The sequence below is a fragment of the Kryptolebias marmoratus genome, linkage group LG11 (assembly GCF_001649575.2).
Source record: "Kryptolebias marmoratus isolate JLee-2015 linkage group LG11, ASM164957v2, whole genome shotgun sequence".
NCBI classification, from domain to species: domain Eukaryota; kingdom Metazoa; phylum Chordata; class Actinopteri; order Cyprinodontiformes; family Rivulidae; genus Kryptolebias; species Kryptolebias marmoratus.
In genome coordinates, this window is record NC_051440.1 from 12,990,454 (window position 1) to 13,018,248 (window position 27,795).

A 27,795-nucleotide genomic window follows, 5' to 3' on the forward strand; every position below is an offset into this window, starting at 1 on the left:
TGACTGCACTGATGAGCTAATGGCTAGTCTGATGAAAACAGGCCAAAGTGGATTTGAACGACTCTGATCTCAACACTTGTCACGGTTCATGAGGACGTTTTGTAAATATTCACATAGGATTCTATAACTCTTTGTGACACAAACACCAGCAGCAGCTAGCTGTAACGCTTCTGGTGCAAACTGGGGCACTTCCAGCAAGAACAACATAATATATCTGTCAAATTAACAGCGTCACGGCAAACCGACAATGATGTAAACGTTTCTAAAACACTGCTGAACCACTGATGAGCTGATGATGGGTTTTAAGGTCGACGGCAAACCAGCCACGCTTGGACTAGCCGTTAGCTCGTCAGTCCGGTCAGTCGACAACAGGACAACGCCTGTTTTATTACATGGATGTTCATCGTATCCATCCGCCGGGAGCTGATCAGGCGCAGCAACATGGACGCTATTCGGTTGAGAAAACAGCAACAAACTAAATGAAAAAGATGTTGGGCAAAAACGTGTAGAGGTTTAATATGTGGCGTTCTGTCCCGCCTGTATGACATGTTTGACAAAGAGTTGTTTACAAGCCTGAAAAATGATATAAAAGTTGGGCTCCTGGAGGAAGACTTCTGCCTTTTTCTCCACACTCTGCGTTCTATGACTGATAACATCCAAACTACTGACAAATTATTTGACAGAACGTCACTTCAAAAATACCCAGGCCGTCTCCTTTACCCTCAACTCTGCCACTTTAAAGGATCTGAACTATCCCTTTAATAAGCTTGTGACAAAAAAATAAAAAAAAGAAAGAACTGTGCACTGAAAAGCTCTTATAAAATATTTACAAAGTCGATTTATTTAATTATGGTCTTCTCAAACATTGCATTCCAAAAATATTTACAACAAAAAAGAATGTCTTCACTTCATTATTTAAACCAGAAGGGCTTGTTTAGACGTTACAATGCTTAATTTCCCCCCTTTTTTGTGCAGTTTACAGAGTAAAACACCGTCCTGCTTACAACACAATAATGACAGCATCTCACTGATGCTGAGAACGACTTCATGCATGCAGAATTATTGCTCGCTAGGTTTCCCAAAGTATCTGAAATCTAGTAGAAAACAAAACAAAACAAAAACAAAACAGCGGGATTATTGATTTTACCAAGCAGCACCAAGTATTTCTTTTAATACTTCAGAGCTGATTTCTGCTATTAGTCACACAGAGCATGTTTTATTTGTATTTTTTGTCAACGCTAATAGGAAAATTATTGGCTATATAACATAAAATAAGTCAAACATTCTGGCACTGATTTGAAATACGACAGCAAAGATTTACTTCGACAATGAAATTAGGGGAAACAGCTGCAGTCTGAAGAGTGAACACAAACGCCGGACCCCCCGCGCCGTTTGTGTACGTGCACGTCGCATGCATGCCATGCACAGATGTCTGCACAAACACACAGCAAACTGCACATTGTTGCACGTCCTCCCCTCAGCAGGTGAGCTCTTCAACAGGTGGAGGAGGAGAAACATCAATTGAAAAAAATATATATAATAATGATAAGACACTTGAGTAGCATACACACATTTTACAAAATAAATATACAATTACAAATGAATATATTTTATTTTTCTACTGTGGGTCAGAATAGACAGTAGATTGATTTAGTAAGCTGCGGCGCTTTGAAAGCTGTGAGGAGAAAACATCTGGAGGAGGAGGAGGGTGGCGTTCTTTAACATCTTCACTCTTTGGAGCTGGAGTCGATCCTCTCCTGTCTTCGCTTCATGATCTCCTCCAACTCCGAGTCACCCCGGGACTTCTGGAAAGGAAAACAAACAAAAAATGTTGCTCTAAATGTTCCCATAAAGTTATTTTAAACCATAACTAATGACTTTTAATGTTTGTCCTCTGAAGAGTAATTAGTTAGATTTATTTTTAGTTATTCCTGTTTCTAAAAATTCCCCTATCCTTTTATCCTTACTACATATTAATAAAAAATATTATTTAAAATGTAAGAACAGTCAAGTTTTAACAGCTTTGCCCTGCTGTTGCAGCAATTGTCCTGCAGGGGGAGGCAGAGGGCAAATCTTTGATGCCATTTGACCTGGACAAACTTTAAAAACCCCAAACAGTTCAGCATAAACAGCACAGTTCTTACAAACGTAGTTGTAATTGTCATGTTGCTGCTTTGTCATTGTTCGTGTTGCATCTTTGTGCGTAGAAGTTCCAGGTTAGGATCATTTAAATACTTTAATCAATGAAGAAAAGTTTAAATTGAAACAGAAAACCATGCATGGTTGCCAAAATGAAGAGAAACAGCAAGTTTTCCTCAGGTTCAGGAAGTTCTTTATCTAAAATACACTCACTAAAAATATTAGAAAAACAAAAACAAAAAGAGGCTTAGAGAAGTTTACTTAGTAATGAAAACACGAATTACAAGAAAAGCACAAATAATGCCCCTATTTCATTATTTCCAATCATAGATTGTGACAATTTATAAGTTTGGGTGATGTATGCAAACATGTCTACCACATGTTTTGCTTTATATTGTCTTTTTAGATACTATTCTTAAACACTCTTTCCAAATTGGTGAAAGAAGTCATTTAAAATGCAGATTTATGGCCATTTGTTTTGACAACAATGAACTTAAACCTTACACAAACTATAGTTTTTTTTTTAAACACATCTGTTTGGATGTCTTTTTTTTAGGGCTGTAGGATTAGTAGACCTGTGTGTAAATGTGCAAAGCAGATGTAGTCAATTAGTTTAGGAGATAGATGCAGATTTTTAAAACTTATGCACAATCACAGGTTTGATGGCTCCTCATACGAAAGGAAGTGACTCATTCAGATATGTGCATTTCAGTTTGATCCAGATTACAAATCCTTTCAGCTGCTTTTACATATATAAATGGACTGTTTGTCTGTATATCTGCAAAACCTAACTTGATACTTGATGGTAGAGGAAGAATAAAATATTAGCTATAATCCAGTCAAAAAAAATAAAAAGTATGAAAATCGGTCATAGCAGTGGATTCCATTTCTACTTCTTTATAACAAAAAATAAGCAAAACTAGGTTTGATTTACTGTGAACTTAAAGCTCTACATGATTTGTAGTTAAACACAGGTAAAACATCTTTAATTTTTATTGCCTTTATTGTTTTCACTCTTTGTTCCTGCTGCAGGGACGTGTTCATCTTCTAAAACGGTAACTTTTAATGATAATCGCACAATTCAAGAAGGGATGGGAAATAAATTACTTCAATTTAAGGTTTGATTTTGTCACAAAGTTTATATTTACAAAGAGGTTTTCAGTGTTCTGACTGGAATCACCTCTGTCAGACTGCGACACTAACAAGTCCCGTCAAAGACAGGATTTTATGGGGAACCCAACCAGTTTTTCATCCTGAACCTGCATTAATTACAGCGTAACTCGTTTAATCTGACAGCTGACAAGAGATTTCAAATTTCAAAGTTTACGACTTGTTTCGACTTGGCCACATAAATTCTGAAAGTTGAGATTTATCCTTCCCGTGGCATCGAGACAAGACGGCTCAGCAGCTTTATTTAGGGAGCAGCTTCGTTAGCAGAGACAGACAGAGAGACGAGCGTGACCCACCTCTACCGCCGCTTTCTGCAGGGAGACCTGGTTGTAGACACGGCCGCCCTCTTCGCCGCACACCGCCTTCAGCTCTTCTTTGTTCAGGGAGAACAGCTGCGCTCCCGTCAGGATTCCCAAACATTCAACGGCCCTGCACAAGACATGGTTTGAAATGGAAGCGTTTCATTTCTCGGAATGACGCTGCTGCCAGCAGAGAGTTGCTACAACAGTGGAAAGCCAGTTCCTAAAGCCGCTGTGACATGTCACGGCAGGAAAAGCCCTGGCGTTATCAACAGCGTTAATAAAAAACTGGATTTCCCCCTAAAGCGAGTGTGCTCCAGCCCCTGGGCGATGACTCTAATAAATCTACCCCCGATGAAAGAAAAATCACCTTCAGGCAAACCTTTCTGTAACCGATCATCCCTGAAAATCCATCCTTCAAACACAGCACCAACACACATTAAAGCACTCTTTAATTATCTCTTAGCCAAAGGCTGCAAGAAACTTAAGTGTCCTGCAGTTTTTTGTCAGTGTGCACACAGCTTAGGACAAATCACACCACCTCTCACACAGGTGTAGATACAGACTGTGGTTCTCTCTCCCCTCCACCACACATCTTGTAGTAGTCAAACCACTACAGGTTGTGCAGAGCAAACCCACTGCTTGATCCCTCTGTTTATTTGTTGACCTGCACCGGACACCAGACTCTAATTCCTCCCAGGACTCCTGTCTGCTTCTGGTATCCTTCGCGCAAAACGGCCTCAAACCAGATTATTTTTTCCCCATCTGTGGTTCCACAATAATAGAACCTAACTGCTGCCTGTATGCCTAACAGGAAGATCCTTTCCCATCTTTAAGAAATCATTTAGAGGGCTCTTTGACTGATGCCACGGCTGGTAACTGTTGATAACTACTTGACAGCACATCACTTCAGAAATGACCAGACTACCTCTTTAATGGCTGTGCGTTAAGTCCATATAAATTTGAGTAAATGCACTTTTGATGCAACTCAACTGTCAATAAGCACGTTAACAAAAAGCCACCACGGTGCTGGTTCATAACAAAAATTATTAACCAAAACTGCCCCCCCCCCCACACACACACACACACACACGCCTCATGCCTGCACAGAAATATGCTGATCTAAGATGATGACAAAGGTAAACAAGAAACCAAATTATTGCTTTTTGCCCTACTTATTTATAGCATTTGTGTAAGTATTTTTAGGTCACATTCAAAGCACTGCTGATTGTCAGGGAGTTCTGATTCACTGATTCACTCACAGAAGAATTTTTACAACAGCTTAGCGAATTTGATGTGTTGAGGGTGTGACCCTGTAAATGTGAGGAGGTATTCTGATTCGGCAGGTGGACGTGCTGTGAGGAAGAAGAACTTACGGTTTGGAGAAGCCCTTCGCCTTGAGCCACGTTATCACCTCCTCCGGGTTTGACTCAAAGGTGAGCGGCACCTGAACCTGAGTGGCGGCGGGCCGGTCGATGCGGATTTTTCTGGGCGGCTGGCTTTTGTTAGCCGTGATTTTTATCAGCAGCTCGCTGTTGACCTCGTCCATCACTGCGGAGCGGAAACGCAGACAGAAGCGGCTGTAGGAACGAGAGCTTTGCTTTGAAACGCCGATCTGTCGCTTTGTTGCGTTTACTCACTTTTATCCTTGTGTGGGCCCCTGTTGAAACTGTCTCCACGGGTCATCGACCCAGAAGGGGACGTCATGTAGCCTTTCTGCACACACACAAACACACACACACGTTCACGACAGAACAACAACAGTGTTATTCCAAAAACAGGTTTTTCTTTCACCTCTTTATGGCAAACACATTTTTATACAGAAGCCAAAAACGAAATATGTGTGTGAGTCTGTCACACACAGAGGAGTTGTGGCATCCATTTTCTGCTGCAGGGTTTTGGTGGCGCATGCTGGTAGCAAACAGCGCAACGGGAGGGGTGGCGAGGAACGAGGAAGGAAGTCTAGCTGTCTTCTAACCCAACACTTAGGGTTGCCAGGTTTTGGATGTCTGAGAATCTACGTCAACATATTCAATCAGATCAGTTCTTCTGTTTTACGTCACTTGATTTCAGAGAAGAATATTGCCCTTTTTAAACTCTTCCACATTTTTTTTGACAGTTTAAGTTACTAGTTACATATAAAGCTTTTCACAACACAGCAACTTAAGATGACTTCAAATACAATTTTTAGTTGAAAAACTCACCAATTAGCATCGCATCGCAAAGGTTTATCGCTCAATTTCATTTCTTACCAAAACTGAAATGAAAACAAATCTTTGCATTTCTCCACCCAGCCCTTGACCTAATGAATTCAGGTGTAAACGAAAAGGCTTGAAATAAATCCACCAAATCCAGCATTGCTTGACTGAACCTCGAAACAAGCAAAAATAAAATCTGAATTCAATGTGGGGGTTTTGAGCTAAATAGTTCGTATTAAAATACACTTCAGCTTTATTTGTAAGGTCCGCTGTTGTGCTAAATAAATCTGTCGCATGTGTTGATGCACCCTGAACGTCATGAAGTTGTGATAAATTAGAACTGAAGCAGATACTGTAAACAATTTTAAGCTCTCATGGCAGAGAGCTGATTTAAGATGCCAGCGGGCATATCGTGTACCGGACTGTAGGGGGCTTCTGGCTCTTCTATCCTCATTACATCCAGGATGTTGAAAGGGACGTAGCCCGCTTGCCCGCTGCGATTCCGTAGTTTCCACCACTGTTTGTTGTCCTCGATCACCTGCAAGAGGAAGCACACATCTCACTCCACAGCACTGGAAACTGCGTCACAAACCCTGCCCGGCCCACATCTTCGACTTGAGTTAAATTACCGTCATTCTTTAACAAAATGTCACAAGGCTGTAAAGTTGTCAGATTTAACAAGCTGGGTAAAACTATAATGGTACGAAGGGTAAGACAGCTTGGTGTTACAACCTCAAGAATTTCATCCTGCAGCACGGACAGCTCGTTGGCATTCCTCGCCACAAAGTGGTAGCGGATTTTGGCGTATTTGCGACTGCTGGGCGCCGCGTCGTGAGACCTGATGAGAAACATTGTGTCACAGTTTGATCATTTTTTTCAGTCGTGTGAAAGACACCGAACTGCGTGAGGAGGACGCCATTATTTACCCGTTCAGTGGAAAATGGTTTCCGTAATACTGGAAAACAAAACAGACTTGTTTAAAAGATATGGTTAGAATTTCAAGAGCCGTGACTCACAGCGGACAACAAATGAAACCCTTACATCTTCAGCTGAGTGCTTCCTGTAATCGGGGCTGGTGGGGGACCCGAGCGGTCCAGACGGTCCCTCGGTTTCCCACGGGGCCGTGATGAAAAAGTCCGCCGGAGGCTCCCAGCCATTGCGAAATCTGGGGTAATAAGGAGGAGCGCACTGGTCCCTGGGCCACTCCGCTCTGCAGGAGGAGGGAGTGAAGGAAACGTTCACCTTGCGCACGAGCGGATGACGGCAGCAAGCAGCAGAGGGCCACATTAAAGTCTACCTGGGTTTGGTCCACCCGTCACCGAGCAGCTCAAACAGGGTCATCTCTTTGGGGGTGAGGTGTCCCCGCAGGAAGTCGACAGCATCTTTGGAGAGGTGAGGCGCGACGACTGAGCGAGCCAGTTCAGGACTTCCGCAGCTCTGCACCACCTGAGGACACATTCAAGGCCTTTTCGTTACGACTGACGGAGGCAGTGCCGCGAACCGTGCACAACTCGGAAGTCTAATCTGTGGAGGTGCAGCATATGGAGCTGGGAATGTCTGCAGAAAGGCCGTGTTCTGGGAAAATGTGTGAATGAGCGAGTGCCGAGATAAAAAAAACCCAGCCCTGTTTTGCCCGAGGAACTGAAACTAAGCAAAATTCTTCAGCTGCTTGTTAATGATCTGTGTGGACAAGAATAAAGAAGAAACACTAATGATGATTAGTGTGATATTTCTTTGTAACCTCTAAAAGACTAAAAGAGAATGGTTGCATCTGAAGACGAAGCTGACAACTGCGAGAACGGAGTCTTTCAAATCAAATCTAAAGTGTTCAGGAGGTAATGCACCGCAGCAGCAGGTTTTCTGTCCAGCAGTATCGAAGGAGTGGCTGAGCACTGGGAATCCAACGTTACATAAGCCCTGATAGCCACGTCGCTCCTGTTGAGCGAGTGCTACAGTGAGCAGCAGTGGGTGTGGCGCATGAGAAAATAAAAACAAAAGGACAAATGCCTGATGGGAAAAAATGCAAGTGATGCACTGTGTTTAATTCCAAGAGCCTCTTGTTTTCTCGGGTTTCCTTTCGCCCGGGTGCCAAAATCAGATGTGTCGAAACTCGTTTTACAGAAACACGACAAATTCAGCAAGATGTACATTCTTTTTTAAACAAACAAGCAAACAAAACAAAACAAAAAAAAAACGGGTCACGCTGAAACCAGATTTTCTGCCCTTACCAGCTCCAGAGGGCCGAAAAGGAAATGAACGAGCTCAGAAGCGCTGGGATTCTGTATGTGTCTCTTCAGCTTGGCCTGCAGGGGGCAGAGGGACAGAAAGGCGGGGATGAGGAGGGAGAGGAGCGAGCGGAAGGAGGGGAGCTTGAGAGCGGCGATATCTCACCAAGAGGTTGAGGGCCAGCTTCAGTTTCTGCAGGCTGTCAAGGAACTCCGCTTCGGTGGGGGGCTTGGCTCGCAGCGTCAGCATGCCCTCTGCGAACCACACACAGACTCCAGAGTTACCAACCTGAGCCACGGACGTGCTGCAGTTTCACTTTCTGACCAAGGTTCAAAGCCGTAAAAGCTTTTCTCTTCCTTGTGTCCACAAAAAGCTTGTGACCTTAGCAATGCACTATTGCCCAGTTAAAAAGCAGCTTCAGAAAATAAAAAAAGCTCGTCTTGGCCAGAGTAAGAACGACAGTGCTGCTGCAGGGCTATCTAAGGGCTGAAACTAAAGACCAAAAAATATAGGATTCAGGAAACCATAATTAGGTGAATATGGGAAAAAAGTTTTTTTGCTTTACAAGTATTAACTTCTGGAATATTCACATTACTGCTAAATTTCAAAATGCTTTTGTTTTGCTTGGAAATAAACAGCCAACCACAACATTATGACCACCCGCCTAAACTGGAGTAGGTCTCCTTTTTGCGTGTAAACAGCTCTGAGCTGTCAGCTGCACAAACAGAAAACACCTGGAGTTATCTGGATGTTTATGATCGATCATTATCCCCCCTGTAGGTTGGCCTTGCAGATATCATTAGATAATCACACAGGTATCTACAGATGTTTAGAGCTGGGTGAACACCTCCGATTCTTTCTCGTGTTCTTGGAGACATTTCCAGCCACCGCTGTCATTTTGGTCGGGGAGCAGGGGACTGCTAATACTGTAGGGGGAGAGCAGCTGATATATGAGGAGGTTGATTGTTCTTCAAAAAATATTTAAGTTGCAAATGTCAAAGTTGCATGCATTTGAATGCCAGGAAGGATTTTTTTTTAAATTTCCAAGCAGAAAACTGCTTTGTAACAAAATAAGACCTATTCCTTTATTTAACTGTGTTCATAATGTTATGGCTGGTTTAAAAACACCTTTTAAACTATAAAAGTGCTTGAACACGAGACCTCAAAGTTGGATAACAGATCCTCTGCATGTAGAATTCCTCACTTTTAACACACGTCATCAAAGGCTATTATTACCAAACAATGTTTGGGAAAGTAACACTATAGTTGTCTCTAACCACACATACACGCACACACACACACAAATATGTTATTTTAGCATCTCATGTTATGTGTAGACTATGACTTGTTCTGCTGACTAAAAAAAAATAATAAAAAAAAAACATGCTTTGTTCAAAATGTAATTCAGTATAATTTAAAAAAAAATGAAATAAAAGTTGTACTTTCATTAAAGTTTGAACCACCCTGCGTGTTGGTGAAACAGCAAAGCAGAAGATGCATCACATCAACACGAGGGTGAGGTGAATAATCAGTACTGTCAGAGCTGATAATTCCCTACAACGGCCACCGCACAAACATGTTTGGAGGAGGGGCACAAAGTAGAACCAAACATGACGACGTGAGCAATATGTCCATATTGTCACCGCAACCTTGCCACCACAGAAGAAGAAAGGGAGACAGACCTGCTGGTCCTTTCTTCTTATTCTTCTTACTCTTGTTGCGCTGGTTGAGCTGGGAGAAGGCCTCTGCTGCCTTCTGCAGCCGAGCCACAAAGATCTCTATGTCATCCAGGGCACAGTTGAGGATTTGCTGAGGAGGACAAAAACATAAGCCTCAGGCGCTGTGATCTCATGAAGCGGATGAGCCGCGCAACACCGTGACGAGCGTTGCTCACCACGTCCTTCTCAATGCGCTGGGCCAGCTTTTCGTGGGACTCGGCGTCAGAAGCGCGCCTCTCTGTTTCCAGCCGCACAGAATAAGGAAGGTTTGTGTTAGCCACACAAATAAAACGGTGCCCTTTTAAACCGCGTCTTCGTACCTGGACCGTTCGCGGCGGCCTCCACTCGTCGATTCCTCACAGGTGGGGGGCCCCTGGGGGCCGAGGGAGGAAGGATGGTCTCTCTGTGACGCTTCATTTTCTCCTGGTTCACCCTGAAGGAGGATAAAGTGTAAAGACATCATGTTAGCTGGTTTATCTGTGTGTGTGTGAGACAGGGGGTGTTAATGTGTTTGAGTGTCAGCAGCATTTTTCCTCACTTCAGAGTCTGAAGTCTCACTTTCTTTCCATGCTTGTTGTCTCCGATGGCACTATCTACGTCTGCATGAACCATCTCAGCCTGACAAAGAGGGAAGACACACACACACACAAAGCCACAATAAGTAGTTTAAACCATACTACACTATATCCTGCTTATACTGTTTCCCTGCCTCTGCTTCAAACTGAAAAGACCTAAGTGACGTTTTTCTACTTTCTCCCTCTTATCTTCTAGATTTGAACTTTCTGTGCCACAAAGTTGGGCCTGCTTTAAAATATATCTGCTATCTGCTTAGGAATGCCTTGAGAGCACCATAAAACCCAAAGACGCTTAAAGGACACCCGGACAAATAAGAAGCCCCCGACGAAGCGAGGCGTGTGAAGCCCTCCCGTCGGACTCACCTCCACCTCGTCGCAGTGGAAGAAGTGGATGTCAGGTTTGTGCTGCTCCCTGTCCTGGCACACGAGCAGCAGCACAGACGGGTAGCGCATCTGATTCAGCACCGTCTGACAAAGGTGGATTGTGGAAACGGGGAAGTTCTCCAGCTCTTCCTGCAGGGAGTCGAAAGAAAAATGCTGAAACGTGACCTCCCCGCCGTAGCGCTACAGTGGCTGCAGAAATAACAGCTCCGTTCAGCACATCTGGTTGGATTCCTAACCACAGAACAGCTTTAACAACGATATGCTGGTGGGTTTTCTCACCAGACAGTTTCAAAACATTAACTTTATTTATTTGTACCTTTCCTTAGAAGAACCACTTGTGCACCTGGAGGGAACATGTCTTACTGAATGTCACGACCTGATTTTTGTTGAGCTTTAGCTCAGAAACAGTTACATTTAGCTTTAGAGTTTGCTGCTATAATTCAGAATTCAGTCCCATCAATGATAATAGGCTGACAAAGCAGGTCCACACCATGATACTACCACCACCATGCAAACTACAGATTATTAGGCAAGAAAGTAATTTTTTTTTGCCTTGCTGCATCCATGCCTGTTCTGTTCATGATCAGAGGAGGGAACATGCTGGCTTCAGCTCTGACAAACTGCTGGTTTGTGGGTTTAAGACCTTTCAGAGACGTGTTTGCATTATTTCCCTGCCGCATGAACATCGTCAACTCCTTCTGAGATCTTCAGAAATATCTGCTCGTGTCATAATACACTTCTACGAACATAAAAGGTAATTAGGAAGTGATCCAGGCGATAGTTTTATTTTACTTAGTTAAATTAGGATCTTCTCATTACGTACCTGTGTGCAAATCTGAATATGTTTTTGGTCAAATTAATACATTCTAATAGGTTTGACAACTTTCAAAGACAACTGCAGAGAGTCACATGTTGTATAAACAGTATTTGACTTTTTCCCTCCTGAAAATACCGCCTGTAATAACCCAACAGCACCTTTTGCTCGACTCTTTTAAACACGTTTATGCACCCTTATTGTTTACAAGTGTCCAGTGAAGTGGCGTTGACGAGTAAAGTTTATCAACTCATACGCCGAGCGGCTTCTCACTGAGCAGACACTGTACGGAAACACAGAAAACGCTTTTAACGAGGTGGTTTTGCATGAGCAGCCGTACCTGCGTGTCACAGTCGAGCAGCCTGACCGCCTTGTCGGTGACCTGCAGGAGCATCTCCTGCGTCCAGATTTTGTCCTTCGAGTCCAGAAGAATCAGCTTCTTGATTGCGTCGTCCACTGTGACAATGGACTCTGTCTTGTCCATGATGAACGTGGAGAGGTGCTGAGGAGAAGACAAATGTCAGTGACTGAGGGAAGGAAATAAAAGCTGTATCGAAGCTAGCAAAGACACAAGCATAAAAAAGAGACAAAGCTAATTTAAAATAAATATTTCAGAATTGGTAATCTGCTTTTTTATAAAAAATACTAAACTTGCTATTTCAAAATAGGTTTATTTGCTTTGACATAAATGAAATGAAAAGACTTAGATTTAGCATTAGCCTATGTATGAGGCTAAAGCTAATTAGCTTAGCTTAGCATTCAGCATCTAAAGTTTAAGTGAGGAAATCAGCCGCTGCAGCTCAGTTCACTGACAGCTAATCCTTTAAATTATCACTTTAGATATTTAACATATTATATTTTGTTTCATTAGGTTACAACAAGTAAAATAAAATATTAAATTTAGATCATTCAGTCTCTTCTAAACTTCCTACTTCATGATATGAATTTTCTTTAAAAGGGAAAAAGTTTAAGTTAAAGACACATAACTGATCAGTTAAGGTGTGTAATATTTTTTTTGATGTAAAACTTATTTATTAAACAATAAAAATAAATATTTCCACTCAACAAAGTTTTAGAATATTGTAATCAAACTTGTTTTTTTGTAATAGTCAAATTATTTTATCTGCACTTTACATGTACTGCAGATAAGCCACAACAATAATTCAGGAAACACTATTAGTTGATAATTTAACATATTTTCATCCCCTGTAACCTCACGCAGTGATTGTCACACATTTCTTATTTACAGTGTGGCCTTCTAGGTTTTGTTTCTCTTTGTGATATGTCTTTCTGCAAGACAAACACAATGACTCAGGTGAACATCCTTTTCTATCAAGCCGTATCTGTGTTTTAAATCTATAAACTACAGTCATTTAAATAAACATACGGGCATGAAAATCGTACAGATTTTATATGTCTGTACAAACGTCTTTAACTAATATTATAAAAATAGATTTTAATATTTCTTTACAAGACTATTCTTAGCAAAATTTGTACCGATTTCAAAAGTGCAGTATTGCCCCTTTAATGGCTGCTGCATGTATGACTAAGGGTCTGTTTGACTACGTGTTTAGGAGCGATAATGTAAAAGTATTTTAGGAAGCCATAACTTATATGGATCTGGGACGTGGTTCAGCACCATCCATGACCCACAGCACACCTTGGACCTTCTAATATTAGCTCCATGAAGCTAATATTCCCTGTCCCAGTACAAATTGTTCCGTTAAAAACAATCACGGCATGATACAGGTGACCTTTTATCTGTGGGGTGAAGGAAAATTATACCATCAACTTAATGTATGGCCTTTATCTCTGTTCCCTTTGAACAGATTTCTAATCAGTCACCACATATAAAACGAAATGACAAAAGGGATAAAATAAAAGTATATTAGACATGGAACAAACTGCCCCTTCACACAGAACCAAGTATGTTTGGGATTACAGCTTGTGAGTCACAATTAGACAACTTTGTATTTTACTAAGACAAGAGCCTAAATGTTGTCACCCAGTCATAAAGGCATTAAACAACACTCTTTTGCACTTCCTTTCTACCATCTTTTTCGGTGTTAAAGTTAAAATCTAAACACATTAGTCCAGTCAACAGGATTAAGAGATTAAAGGTTTTACCTCGACGTGATACTGCGACGTCTCCTGCATGATGAAATTGGAGTTGGAGTATTTTTTCCGCTGCTCTGTGGATCACAAAACAAAAGTTAATTCTCTTCCGAGACACTGAGCAGTGGCTCCTCAAAAATAAACGCGAACTAGAGCACTGACCACGGGTCCACATGTTGTCGGTTCAGCGGAGCGAACAGATAGAAAGAAATACTGAAGTGGGAGCTGAAAAGAACAGCAGGGAAATAAGGAAGTGACGAGACGGGCTTTATTTCCCTTCTTTTTTTATCACGGAGTGTCTGTCGTCACACAGTTAACAACGCTGTTAACTACTTATCTTTCTATTTAACCTCTAAGACGTTCTAAGACTGGCACTGGGTTTTTTTTAATTGTTATTTTGTAAAGAGGTGGTAAAACAACAAATGTTTTGACATCATTTTGTACCAAAAAATGTCTAAGCAAAGAATGAGGACATTGGAACCAGACCTATCTCAGAAGTTAATATTTAAGTCTCATATCAAAGAATGTGTGTCTCTTAATTTCCCCTCTTGCCCACGTTGGCATTAAAGATCAAGGACTTGAGTTACAAGCAGGGATTTATTGCAGGTTCAAAGATCGATGAGAGCGCCTGTGACTCGCCTTGGAAAGATTTTTTTTTAAAAAAAAAGGCTTTTAAACAACTTGGGTTTAGTGATTCTGCAACGTGAAAAGATTGATCAAGTACGCCAAAGTCAGACAATGTTCAGGGAAGGGTTGCAGTTCACGAATTTCAGCCAGCATGTCCAACGTTAAAGTGAAAAATCAAGAAATAAAACCGAACAAGTTGTTTGCGGAGGTTTGCCAGGAAGCTGAGGTTTGCAAAAGCTGCATGTAAAATAATCCCAAGACTTTTGGAGCAATTCCCTTACTTCTGATAAACCCAAAGTGGAGCTGTTTGGCTAAAAACAGACACAGCGTGTCAGCACAAAGACCTCATACCTACTGCCAAGCCTGGTCACAAAGGGGCGGCTGCTCCGAGCTTCTACTGGCTGCATCTGCAGCCACTGAGTCCACAATAAACTCCTCTGTTTACAAAAGCATCCTAACGATTAAACGTGAGCCCATCTGCCCGACAGCTGAAGCTCGGCCTAAACAAAGTCGTTCAGAACAATAAATGATCCGAAGCACCCAGGAATGTCAGTGTGGTTGAGAAAAGCAAAGAATCAAAAAGATTGCAAAGGCTCAGTCAAATATCAGACCAGAACTTGTTTGAATCACTTCAGCAGGACCCAATAAGCTGCGAATTAGGACTGCACTATAAAAGCAAAACATCTGCAATATTATTGTAGAATTATACAAGAATACTTTGTTGTGATGAACCCACATGTTTCATGGTCCACCTGATTGTCAGATTTGTACTTTTTGATGCAGTTTGTGTCTCCAATTTTTCAAATCCTGATGCAGACATTGAGATATCAATATATATCCAGTACTGTAAAAATAAATTAAAAAAAATACTACAAACAGCACTGTTAAGAGTCTCAAAAGACCACATAAAAGAAAAGAATTCAAATTATTTCTCCTGAAGGTGGCTCTACAAATGGTAATATCATGGTATGGGCTCAGTTTTTCCACCTGTCAGTTCTGCATTTTGGTTTTGTTAACCAAAGGAAAATTATGTCCAATATGTCATGCATTTTTGTATTTATTCAGTTTTATCACTTCTTTATACTGTATGTAGATACAAAAACTGTAAATTTGAATCGGTGCGTGCCTTTTATAGATTTTGCTCTTAAACCATAACTCATTATGCTTCAACCACTCTAAATAAACAAAAACACGATTACATGTGAAATATTTTTTGAAAAACATAAAGATTTAGCTACAATTTTGCTAAAACCCTATATGAAACAGCTCCCCCACCACCACAAAATGAATAAATAAAATGTTTTCAAATTTGATTATATCCACATCCAAACACTGGACATCAGCGTTGCGTGTGCTGCCGAGCGATTGGTTTCTACCCGTCTGGCTTTAAATGAGTGGGCTAATTTGCTTTGACTTATTTACCAGGTGAATAATATGCAGGTCACGTTTACACTTGAAAGTGGTCCCGGTCCTATCGACTCAGCACCGGCTCTCATATCAGGTCTCTTTCTATCCTCCACCCAACAGAGTCAACACGCTGATGCTCCAAAGGTTTTCTCCTCATTCAGATACTTTTGTGTGCTCTGTGGGGACTCTGAAACAAAAGCCATGTTTGCGAAACACTTAACGTAATCTGTATTAAAGGCTCTTTGGTACATTCCAATATTTGCCCCCCTTTTTTCTCTCAAAACTTCCAAAACAAGATTGACGTCAAACTATCCAAATGATGCGGCCAATTGTCTTCCCTGCTCCTTCCTGCTCGCCTCCCCACAGGTGAAACGCAAGCGTCAGGTGTCGCTCTGAAAGCTGAGCTGCACTCATGACTAATAGATGACTCACATCATTTCCAATCAATTCACAGCGCCGCGACAGCGTGCAATAAGAGCCACTTAGCGGGCAGATGGGCCGATCCTCAGAACTCTCCAGAGTCAATGACCAGTGGTAAACGTAGCACCTTGGCAGATGATCAAAAGTCTTACATGACCCAGATCAATCAGACAATCGCTTTGCAGACCAATTAGGCGACCTGAGGTTTGAGATACAACCTCCCTTGACCCACGCCAAAAACAATAAAGATAATTACTGATTGGTAACAGAATTCCTAGCTGTGCAAAACGGTCCACAAATGTTTGTCGTAGTGAAGTATCCCACTGACATCACCTCATTCTGGCAAAGCGGACATAGAAGTTATTAGTTATTAGAGTTTTCATTCATCCAAATACAAGCGTTTTAAAAAATGCAACACAGAACAGATTTTTTATTAGCTCCTCTACCTTATGGTTAACACGATCCTCAGCAAGAAGCTTTTGAATAAAAACTACAATTAAAAAAAACTGCTTCCTAATAGTCCAGAGCTCAAAGATAAGAGCTCCGTTGTCCCTTTTTTTCCTGCTTCACCTCCCGGGGGAGCTGATAACAGATCAGGTGGGAGGACCTGTGCATCATTTGCATCACTTGTCTACTGTTTGGCTGAGGGGGACATTTGCATGGGCGAGATTGTTCTGCTGCTGATAATGAGCGGCAGCCTATCCAAACATCCAGCTTGGTTACAGACCGCGCACAATATCATCTGTTCCCTCATCTCTCAGGACAGCGGGGACGAGCACAGCGCCGCCGACCTGCGGCGGAGGAAAGTAGTGGAGACCATCTGCTGCTCAATATGAGGTGAGCCAGTGAAAAACAACAACGGGGCTCGCCACACGGCCTGTGGGATACTTCCCAGAGATCACGAGGGTGCGGTGAACCCTGTGGATACTTGGAAGAGAAAAAGGCTCAGAAAGGTTTCACAGGCTGCGCAGGGAGACAGTTTGGGAACATCTTGCAAAGCCGTCATTTGCCATCTGAAGCTGTTCTAAATTCGGAACAGTGCAACCATGCAGGAAAATGCATTGTCCTGTCGTACCTTTGTGCGCATTTCTAATTGGAACTACTGCATGACTGGCTGGAAAATGTTTTTCAGCGTCGGCAGAGTGGAAGGAGGCGCCGGCAGGGACCAGTGAGCTCATGTCTGAGGCTACGAGGGGAGGTCTGTCAGTGAGACAGGGCCAGAGTCTGCCTTTTCCTTTCCCCTTTCAATGTGGCCTTTATTCACCTGCGAGACTCCGGTAACCCCACCCTGTTAAAGCCACACTTTAAAAACAGTCACACCCTGCACTTTAGCATGGAGCGTTTTCACCGACACACACCCTGACACAAGTATGCAACAGCCAGAATAAAATGACACATTATCGTATTACCGCACCGATGCAAAGATAAACGCGAACCCCGCATCAACGCAAGCGGAGCCCTTAAATGAAAGATTAGGTCTCACAGCAAGAAACCATAAACAGCTGCTTACATGAGAACGTGACACGGGAAAATAACTGTCGTCCCACAGATAATCCCAGCATGCAACGCACACCCAGAAAGCTGGAAAGGCAAGTTTCCTCCAGGAGACCGGTCTCCTTTCCATCACCACACAGAGCATAATAAGGCCCCTCAGGAGGACGTTGGCCCCCACTTTTTTTTCTTTCCTTTTTTTAAATCAGCGTGCGTATGTTTAGGTGTGAGTTCAGACGAGAGGTTTGTGATAGTCCAGCGAGGCTGCATGGCTGCGGCAGCACGTCACACAGGCAGAGCGCTGAACTTCCTCATTGAGTCGTTTGCAAAGCAAAGTAAGGATTGTCGTGATTTGTGCTGATAACAGCACATTTATCCACACAGCTTGACAAGGAAAATATCAGGACTTTATGTTTGTTTTTGTTGCCTGAAGCTGTACATCAACAACAAAGGGTTTTAAATACATATGTAAATTTAAAGTAAAGACAGGAAAAATGTTGTTAACTGAAATTAAAGATGTAAATATTGCTTTTTTTTGTTTACTTTTGACACAGACTAATTTAGTGGGATTCTGAGTGCTTTCTGCAGCTGAATGGAAACTGAGACTGACTTAAATAAACCCTGATTCATCATCAATAACGTGACCGAGAACAACAGTGAGACAATAAAATGTTATATTTTACTTTGACTACGAGCCTAAATCAGTTACTCGTTTCATTATTTTTATATAGATGAAAAAACTGACTTCAAGAGGTTCAAGAATAGAAATGACAGATCAATAATCAGATTTTTCTTAAATTACTCAAAGTAAAAATGTATAAACTACCAGGAGTGAGCAATAAACAGTTGGAGGTGACTCAACATGTAGAAGTAAAGGCAGGTGTAAATACATGTGAGCGCAAACTCTTCAAAATTAAAAAGCCGATAATCTTCCAGAAAGCTGCTTACCATAGAGGGCCTTGGCGCTGAGCTTGCTGTCCGATCTGGCCACTCCACTGCAATGACAAGAGCAGGACACGGGGTTACGTTGGATACCCTTCATCGTACACACCCCCCACACACACACACACGCCCCTGGATGGATGTCACAAACTGTCCCACTTCTCATAAACACAAGACCCCACTAAAATATGAGGGGGAGATACAGAGAGCGGACTGGTCGACACTGGCTCCCAAGCATATGGACCAGACAGAGGGAAAACAGGGAGAGTGGAAAAGGGAGAGGGAGAGGAGGAGGAGGAGGAGGAGGAGGGAATGGAGGGAGCAAGGAGCCCAGGCAAAGCAAACAACGCTCAACAGAGCCGCTCTGTGCCCAAAGTCCCTGACCCACATCCCCGTCTGCATACAGGGTTAGCGATTCTCCCGGGCCTGTTCGACAGCCCCTCAGCGCACAGAAAGGTAAACATCCAGCCGGAAGCGGCAGGAATGTGTGTGAAACTCACTTGGCCTGCCTCGCCTGAGGTCCTGGGGCACTCATGATTTCAGGCATCCACCTGGATGGAAAAAAAAGAAGAGAAGAAGCTGAGAAAAGCAGGGTTTTAATGACAGACCGAGAGAGGAAACATGCGTTCAAGGAGGGGAAATATTTTACGCCCACCACAATATTTACCTAAAAAAAAAACAAAAAAAAAAAAACAGGCAGTTTTCCTCAAGAGTTATATTTTGGATTTTTCTCTCATTCAACATTAAGCCAAGTCATTTCGTGTTAGACTATTTTTTTATTATTTCTTCAGCACAGATCTGGCCAGAAATAGCTACACAGCTGTGAGGCCAAACCAACCAATCTGGAAATAAAAACACCTGGAGGAATTAATCAAATAAAGTAAGGCTCCTTATCTGCAGGCCAAAATAAATAATAATAAAAAAAAAAAAACTCCAAAAAGAATTCACATATTCCCATCTATTTCGAACTGTGGAGAGCAAATAACATCCTGATAACAACGGAGAGGTGCAGCTGATAACAAACCTGTTCTCAGCTGCAAGTCTGCGATGAAGCATAACAGCAACGTTCAATTTATTTAACAAACGGACCGTGCTCATAAACTAAGCACCACGCTTACTCAGTTTTTTATAGAAAACACAATAAGACTTAAAAGTGTAAAAAGTGCCTGGTAAACTCTGAATAAATGCTGTACCAACAGGTACCAACAATGCAGGGCTACTGTAAACCATCACCTGTTTATTTCTGGATGTTGTGTTTAACACAAAAAAGTAGCAATATCATTTATCTGCAGTGGGTAAGAACATCAGCTACTTAATGTTTACTTTGCATAAATTTCCCCAAATCAAAACAGTAAATTTATTTTTAACAAATGGAAAAATTACTGTAATCTGTATTTTCTGCAGCACCACATCAGCTAACAATACTTCTTCAAACTCAACAACACGTCAATGCCTGCAGTGATACAGTACTGTGCAAAAGGCTTAAGTCATCCCTCTTTTTTTATATCTTGATAGCAAGAAGTCAGACTTTTTAAACTGATGTTAATCAGTTCTCCTGGCTTTTTGGGTGGTGGCTTTGGCTGGTTTCCCCCCTCGTTTTTCTGTAACATACCATTTTAAGAAATAAAAAAAGGATCCAAAACTTAAATAATTACCTAGCATTGTGTCGACACATAACTGACAAGTTGGCAAGGGACTCATTTTAAATGTGAACGTGGAGCACTTCGTTACGAGCAGACGGTCCCAAAGACACAATTTGCATTTCTTTAGTTGAATCTATGAAAAAATACCAAAGATAAAACGGTTTAACACATAAAATAACATTAACAAGGTGACTCCCATGACATGACATACAGTACATGATCAGCTGAATGTGGTCCTGTGTCACGTCTTTGCTGATATATATACACATAGTTTTTTCCTTATTTCTTCAGGACCAGGTTTAAAGATGCTGTTAATCTGCACTTTTTTTGGCTTCATTATTATAAGCACACACTGCACAAACTGCTGTCATGGTTAAGTTCAAGGATTGGACATAAAATAAGTGAAAAAGCAGCCAAAGTCCAACTGATCAAGAGCACAAGAAAGTGTGGCTCCTTGGAAGCAAGATATAAAGAAGTGAGGGTTGGTCTATCATAAAGTGTATCATGAAGCGGGCTTCTCATTAGTACAGCTGCTGCTTCTTAACCAGTTTATTTTACTCAAAAGTGGCAGAATTTCATAAATTTTCCTCCTGCGTTACATGAGGGCCACTGTCAGTCCAGCTTCACTAAACACCCACGAAGGTAAAATGCTGCGTTATGCCGATAAGGTACGGCGATGTGCTGAAGACCGCCTAATAAAACGGTCGTTTAAACATAAACAACAATTCATAACAAAATACAGTTAGATACTCTTGAAGAGCCACAGTAAATTTACGATGCCCCCAGGGTAGCAGCCGTTGAGAAGCTACAGGTGTCTTATTCATTTCATTTCCAGATCGAGCGAACGAGCTGAGGGATACTCCACAACACAAGCTGTTCTTCCCTTGCGCAGAGCCAGGTGGTGGTCTGCTGGGCGTTGGAGAACTGCTCGGGGACAAAAGCGGACAGCAGGCTGATGTGCGTCTGTGTAATTAGATCCAGTCCTTCGATGACAATGTCTGCATAGCTGAAGCTAATTAACTCAAATGGGCTTTTCACACCTACACACACCAACTATTTGACTGGTATTGACAGCGCGGCCTCCAAGGAGACGATGTGTAACAAAGCAATGGATCTAAATCTGAGAGATTACGAGGAGCGCAAAAAGGAGAAGACAAAGCCCTCGCACACCCTTTCCGCCTGGAGCTTTCGACTTCGCTGCATGCACAGACAGGTTACGCAACAGACAGCAGGTCTGCAGTTTTCACCCTGGCTGAACAGACAGTTTTATTCTCTGTGTGTGGATGCTAACGAGATGCAAGGCAGCAGAGAAAACATCTAACTGGCCCCCATGGTTTTATTGCTGCTTTTTTAAGGCTTTCCATCACTGTCAGTTTCTCATGACATGCAGATTTACATGGAATTCTGTGAATATCTGTAAGCACAGAGCGGCAGCAGCTAGCTGCAGCACTTCCAGTGCATCCTGGAGCACTTCCTGCAGGAATATTCTCATATTTCTGCCGGGATAACCATATAACGCGTTTTAAGACAGCAGCAATCCAGCAGCCATTAGCTCGCCGATCTGATCAGAATTAAACAGTTTTTTCCAAACTCGTTCAAGGAGCCATCTACAACAGGTTCATTACTCTGCAGAAGTCCACCTTAAAAGATCTGATCTATCTCTTCAATAAACTGCATTTAACACTGAAATTAATCAGTTCATATGATTTTTTAAAGCGCAGTGAACTGCTGCAAGGAACCAGCTCCGTTTCTGTTATTTATCGTCACCAGAGAGCTTTTTATTTCAACTTCTCATCTCTTTAACGGGCCTTTTATGTTTCCAGTATCATCCTCTTAGGGAAATTACGATAACATGGCTTACTTCTTAGAAGTTACAAAACTTCTCACAACTCGAGCGCTTATCACTCCGCCCCTGAGACTAAAAACTAACCGAGCAAAGTGTGGTTAGATTAGTTACATCACTATCAGTGAAATCTGTGAGGGCTGCTCTTATCTCGCAGGTCATCTCCTTTCTGTGCTGTTGTTCAACCCTCTGGCCTGCTGCCAGGTTTCAGGAGGCGCCGGAGGGCAGAGGAGGACAGGCGGGGTGTCACGTGCTGTTGACCTCGCTCCTCTGGCTCACCTGAACGCCCCACTGCAGGGCGCTTACTGCTGAATCGTGACAACTTAGAATAGGAAGTTCAATATGCAGCACAGAAGCAATAATTAGGAAAAGAAGCAGATGTTGCTGCGTGTTTGTCTAGCTAGCACACGACAAGGGCCTTATGTTTTAATACCGCTTCGTTTCCTCCTAGAAATGATCTCATGTGGCTCTGATTGTCATAATTTACCGACACGCAGCGGTGTAATAATCACTCTGCTGCTTTCTAAAGTGACACACCATCGGAGAATGAGAGCTATTTGAGCTATTTCTCCCAGCTTCTAAAATCAGTCACTTGTTGGTGCGGCCTTTAGGCTTAAAACTGGTCAAACTGTTATTTCATATTAGAGACACATATAAGGAACTAAAACCCTTTAAACAACTATACGTCTTTTTACAGCTGAGGTCAGAAGTCTACATCCACTCATCGTGGGCGTGAATGTCATATTGATTACGGGGCACTTATTGATTTATTTGAACCGTTCATTTTCCAGGGTGGAATAACTATGCAACATATAACTTGATTTTTTTAATGATTTTTACACATATCCAACGTCAAATATATACATACAATCATCTACATTTCCTAATATGTAAAGCTTTTAGAGTTTCTTTTAACTTGATAAGGCCTATTAACTTCTCAACAGTGATCACGATCGACTGCAGCTGGTAGATTCTCTTTGCCAGCCCCAAAAGGATTTTGTTTGACGGCACTTAATGGTTTGACCACTATTTATCTGTCACCCTTGGAGAAAAGAAAATTGGTACGGTAAATATTTTCAGCAACAACAAGGTTACCATTAAAGCTCAAGCCTACCATGAACTGGAAACTGCTGGAACACCAGTATCACTGCCCACAATGAAGTCGGTGTTACCTCGCCGTGGACGGAGAAGGGGGCCAGCAAAGAAAGAAGACCCTGCTCCAAAGGGATAGGTGACTTCAGAGATAAGCCAGAAAGGTTTTATGGTTAAATGGGACAAAGATTGAGCCGTTTGGCCACAATGACGAGGAGTCAAGCTGAGGCTGTCAAACATGAAAACACTGCTCCGAACTTCAAGCACGGTGGTGGCAGCATCATACTGTGGTACTGGTGCAACTCAGTTATTCCAAACTCACAACAGAACTGGTTTCTGAACATATAAAGCAGGACAGTTTCTGGAAAAGCCTTCCCAAAGTCCCAACCTCAGCCCTGTGAAAAAATTTGTGGACTAAGCTGAAAAGCCAGGTTCATTACAAGAAAATAACAAATATTATCAATTCTGCCACGAAACGCCAGAAGCTGATGGATAAAAAAAAAAGCACCCGGTTGAGGTGCAACTTGATCGTTGAACCAAACATGGGTGTGGGTGTATGGATTTATTTGAGACTGTATGTATGATTCTGTATAATCCACAGGAAATTCAAAACTTGTGCGCCCGGTTCTTGTTTTTTTTTTTTTTTTTTAAATCACTGTTATATAACCATTCCACTATGGAAAAAAAACAGTTCAAATAAATAACTTCAAGTCCAAATTTAATGTGACATTTATGCCACTAATGAGAAGTCGTCAACGTCTAGCCTAGTCTGTTTTGTAATATGTACATAACTCTTCAAAGTGTAATAAAATAAAAGCAAATCCCAGCAATAAAATCCACACGATAGACACTCTATAAAAACAGGACAAAGAAGGATTTTATGCTGTGGCTGAAGACTGAAGCACATGCCACGGACACCGAAGAATAGCTGTAAAACAAAAAGCGTCCCCACATGTTCTGCATTTCAGCTCTGAGGAACACAGCCCGCCTCAAAATGCACCTGAAGCTTTCTTAATCTCTGCTGACAGCCTCGCCGTGGTGAAATCCGCTCGGGTACTTAACGGCTGTCAGTTGCTGCGTCTTTAAAAAGTAAAAGTTAAAACACCCACCACCTTTCCCATACTGCAGAAGGAGAAACTACTGGCAGTGATAACTCCTGTAACCTATACAAAAAAAAAAGAGATCTTGCTCTTACATGAGCGGCGTGGACTTTGCACAGTGCCCCCTGAATAATCACTGGATCAGAGATAAAAGCCTATCGGATCTGAAAGCCTTTCGGGCCATGCAGGCCGTCATTTCACGTGGAGACGTTGCTGATAAAGACGATATGATTCACACGTCTCGTTTCGTTGTTAGGGTGTAACTCGATGGGTGGTTTGTTATTCCTGCACCCATTAAAACCCAAATGACACCACTTTCCTCTGTGACCACACAGCTAAACTGCTGTAATTAGGGCTGTGTGTCCGATGCTCGAATGGGGAAAAAAAAATAAAACAGCCAAGACCCCAGACGAAATGATACAGCTTAGAAATGACCACATAAAGCTGCATCATAGGCAACATTTTGACACAACTAGACTTATCAGGTTATTATTTGTGTATTTTCTTTTATTATGTCACTGTAACAGAGTGACAGAAAGGAAAGGAGACCAATGTTGAAGTTTCTGGGTGTGGGGATGAAGGAGGACCTGACTCTGGGGCTCCGGCACCACAGAGATCATAAAGAAGGAGCAGCAGAGACTTCATTTTCTTGGACTCCTTAGAAACAACCAGAAGTCCCTGAAGTTGCTGTGCTGAAGACAGCGTTCTGACGACCGGCCTGAGTGTGAGGTGTGGCAGGTGCACAATGCCAGAGAGGTCATCGCCTCGACCCTGAAAACTGTTGTCTTCTTCTTTTTCTTTCAGCTGTTTCCCTTTTCAGAGGTCACCACAGCAAGTCATCCTCCTCCACATCTTCTTCTGTGTCCTCTGTCCTCACTCCAACTCCCTCTATGTCCTCTCTAACTCCATTCATATGCCTCCTCTTTGTCTCTGACATCCTTCTACCAATAGAGCCACTGTCCCTCCTCTGCACATGTCCAAACCATCTCAGTCTGGCATTTTTAACTTTATCTACCAGTCCTTCAACCTGTGCTAGACCTCTGATGACCTCATTCCTAATCCTGTCCATCCTCGTCCCTCCCAAGGAGAACCTCAACATCTTCAGCTCTGCCACTTCCTGTTCTGTCTCCTGTATTTTTGTCCGTCCCACTGTCTCCAAACCAGACAACATAGCAGCTCTCACCACTGTCTTGTAAACGTTTTCCTTTGACCTTTGCTGCCTTTTCTTCATCCACTCCATCCTGCCTGGACTCTCTTCTTCACCTCTTTACCACACTCCCCGTTTCCTGGACAGTGGACCCGAAGTACCTGATGTCCTGCACCTTTGTGACCTCTGACCTCCTTGTAGCCTCTCTGCTCCACCTGACAAATTGACCCGAAGTTACAAGGGCTTCTGTGCCTCTCTCTCTGTCTCCGTCTCTCTTTTGAGGACTTCGTTTTAATGGAACAACAAAGACATGATGAAGAATCCTGAATCTTTTCATTAAGGTCAGATTAGATGAGAGGTCTTTATTGGGCAGTTTTTAACATTGTGCTTATTGTTAGTTGGTATGTTACAGTTCACGGTTTAAAAAAACAAAACAATATTCAGCTGTTATCCAAAGACAGAAAGAAACAAATTAAAGTTTTCAATGAATTTGGATGATATTATCTAAACCTAATCCTGATAAATTAGAATTATCGCCCACAGCTGAGAGGCAAAGGCAGAGCAATAATGTTTAGTGTTAATATCTAATGAACCACTGGACAGAATGAAATGAAACCTTATCAGAAAGTAATCACTGAGCTGACATCTATATCTGATTAAATTCCAGTTCAAGATGGCCGCCACAGTCAAGTGAGCTTAGAGAACACAGGAATGGCAGTGAATTTGACAGATATCGAGGTGACATTCGGTCATTCTCGGCACATGCTCCAAACTCTAACAGATCACACAGATGCTGCAGAATGACCAAAAACTGAATTATTTTCACAGTTTGACCAGAACGAGTCAAACTAAACAATTTCTCTACATAAGTCAACCTAGGTCGGAAGGGGAGGATAACTCCCTGCGTTCGTCCTGCTTTTGGTAAACATCACCTTTGTTTTCTAGGATCCATTTTGGTCACAAAGTCAATGAGACTGAAACAGAAAAAGCAACAGACTCGTGCTCCTGCCTCATTCAGACAGCTGCTTACACTCAGATCTTTACATTTAGACTGATTTATAAGACTTTATTCTTCATATTATTGTGGACGGCTCCATTAGGGTTTTCTTCTCTGTGCAAACACAGATTTTTCTGAACAAACAAAGATTGCTTTAAAAGCACCCAGCACACCCAGCCTTATAAATGATGTGCACATATCTTTTGACAATGTGCATCAGGGATTAGTTTACCCTTAACACCCAGTCTTTTTATTATTACTATTATCCCAGTCAAACTATGCAGCTTAAATGATTCAATAACCAGATCTTCAGAGGAGCTTCAGAGAATAAAAGGTGAAACAGAACAGATCCAGAGTTATGTCTGGTGCAAAAACTGAAACCCAAGCAGCACGTCACGTTTCACTGTCCTGTCTCCGGGACTTACTGTGGTGGTTTGTCTTTCCCGGTCTGGACAGCTCAGGTGGACGCACGCGGGGCGGCGGGGGGACATCAGCCTGCCATCCCCACCTGGCTGCACGCTGCTCGGACAGATGACCGCTCGGTGTCTCCTGCTGACCTCCGGGCTTCAAGCGGACCGCGTATTGAACACCTGCCGCGCGCCGCCAGCTTACTTGGGACACCCGGGAGGAGACGGTGACTGCGCAGGTAACTAGAGCTGCGAGGGGGCGGGGCTACGGCGCGGGGCGGGGCTACTCCAAGGGGGCGGGGCTATTTGCTGTCTTCTCTCTGGGGTTTGTAGTTGTGAAAACTGATGACAAATATGCTGCGACTGTGTCAAACTCAAGGCTCGCGGGCCAGATCCGGCCCTTGATACTTTATCCACCCCCACCACCAAGATAACATTTGAACATTATTAGATCTGGCCCTCCCACCTGTGACAGATCAAGCCTCCGGTCGCTTCTCATTTTGTTTAGTGAAGTCTTGCTACTTTGAAGTTTTATTTTCTCAACAATCTTTGATTTTGACGGGAAAACACCAACAGGGACCGACCATCAAGCGGAGCCTATCGGGCTCTTGTTGGTAAAGTTGCAGCCAAGAAACAACATCAGATATCTGACTGGAGTTAATGTGCATCAGAGTTACAGTGAGTATTCTTTCATGTACTCCGTCTTTTTCTGTATTTTCTTCTTGTTTCAAAGTTAAATGTTAGCAGCTGTATGATTGGATTTTTGTTAAGGACTTTTTAGCTGTTGTAATGGGGAAAACAAAATCATAAGAAGGCATAAGAAATGAATGCTAACCATGTGTCTTTTAAAGTTTGATCTATTTTTTTCTTGATTAAAGCATGTTTTTTCTAATATCTGTATAACATATAGCTGAGAAAAGGTATTTGATATTTCTATATCAATGATTTGACCTATTCCATCTAAAACGTTACATTTATCCCCACGTTCTGTTAAAAATAAGGTTTTCATTACTGTTATGGCTCGATGGTTCTTATCTCACT

General features: G+C 42.3%; 1 protein-coding gene across 1 annotated transcript; it reads right to left on the bottom strand.

Annotated features, from left to right (window-relative positions):
* Positions 1-818: 818 nt before the first annotated feature.
* eps8l2 (EPS8 like 2) lies at positions 819-26,991 on the bottom strand. Its single transcript, XM_017406187.3, has 21 exons — positions 26,773-26,991; positions 19,026-19,076; positions 18,532-18,578; positions 13,651-13,715; positions 11,864-12,025; positions 10,689-10,838; positions 10,289-10,368; positions 10,071-10,183; positions 9,927-9,988; positions 9,715-9,841; positions 8,198-8,286; positions 8,035-8,109; positions 7,104-7,252; positions 6,848-7,016; positions 6,733-6,761; positions 6,539-6,644; positions 6,225-6,344; positions 5,249-5,324; positions 4,985-5,159; positions 3,606-3,738; positions 819-1,805 (listed from the first exon to the last, which is right to left on the bottom strand). Exons 2-21 carry the CDS (start codon positions 19,070-19,072, stop codon positions 1,728-1,730), a joined length of 2,052 nt encoding a protein of 683 aa, XP_017261676.1. The 5' UTR covers positions 19,073-19,076; positions 26,773-26,991; the 3' UTR covers positions 819-1,727.
* Positions 26,992-27,795: the final 804 nt, after the last annotated feature.

Bases quoted from the DNA above. Each gene is read 5' to 3' on its own strand.
- eps8l2 (XM_017406187.3), bottom strand. From the start codon at position 19,072: ATGCCTGAAATCATGAGTGCCCCAGGACCTCAGGCGAGGCAGGCCAA. The intron at 12,026-13,650 runs GTAAAACCTTTA...TCTTCTCCTCAG, and splicing joins CGTCGCAGTATCACGTCGAG to CACCTCTCCACGTTCATCAT. The intron at 7,017-7,103 runs GTAGACTTTAAT...CTCCTCCTGCAG, and splicing joins GACGGGTGGACCAAACCCAG to AGCGGAGTGGCCCAGGGACC.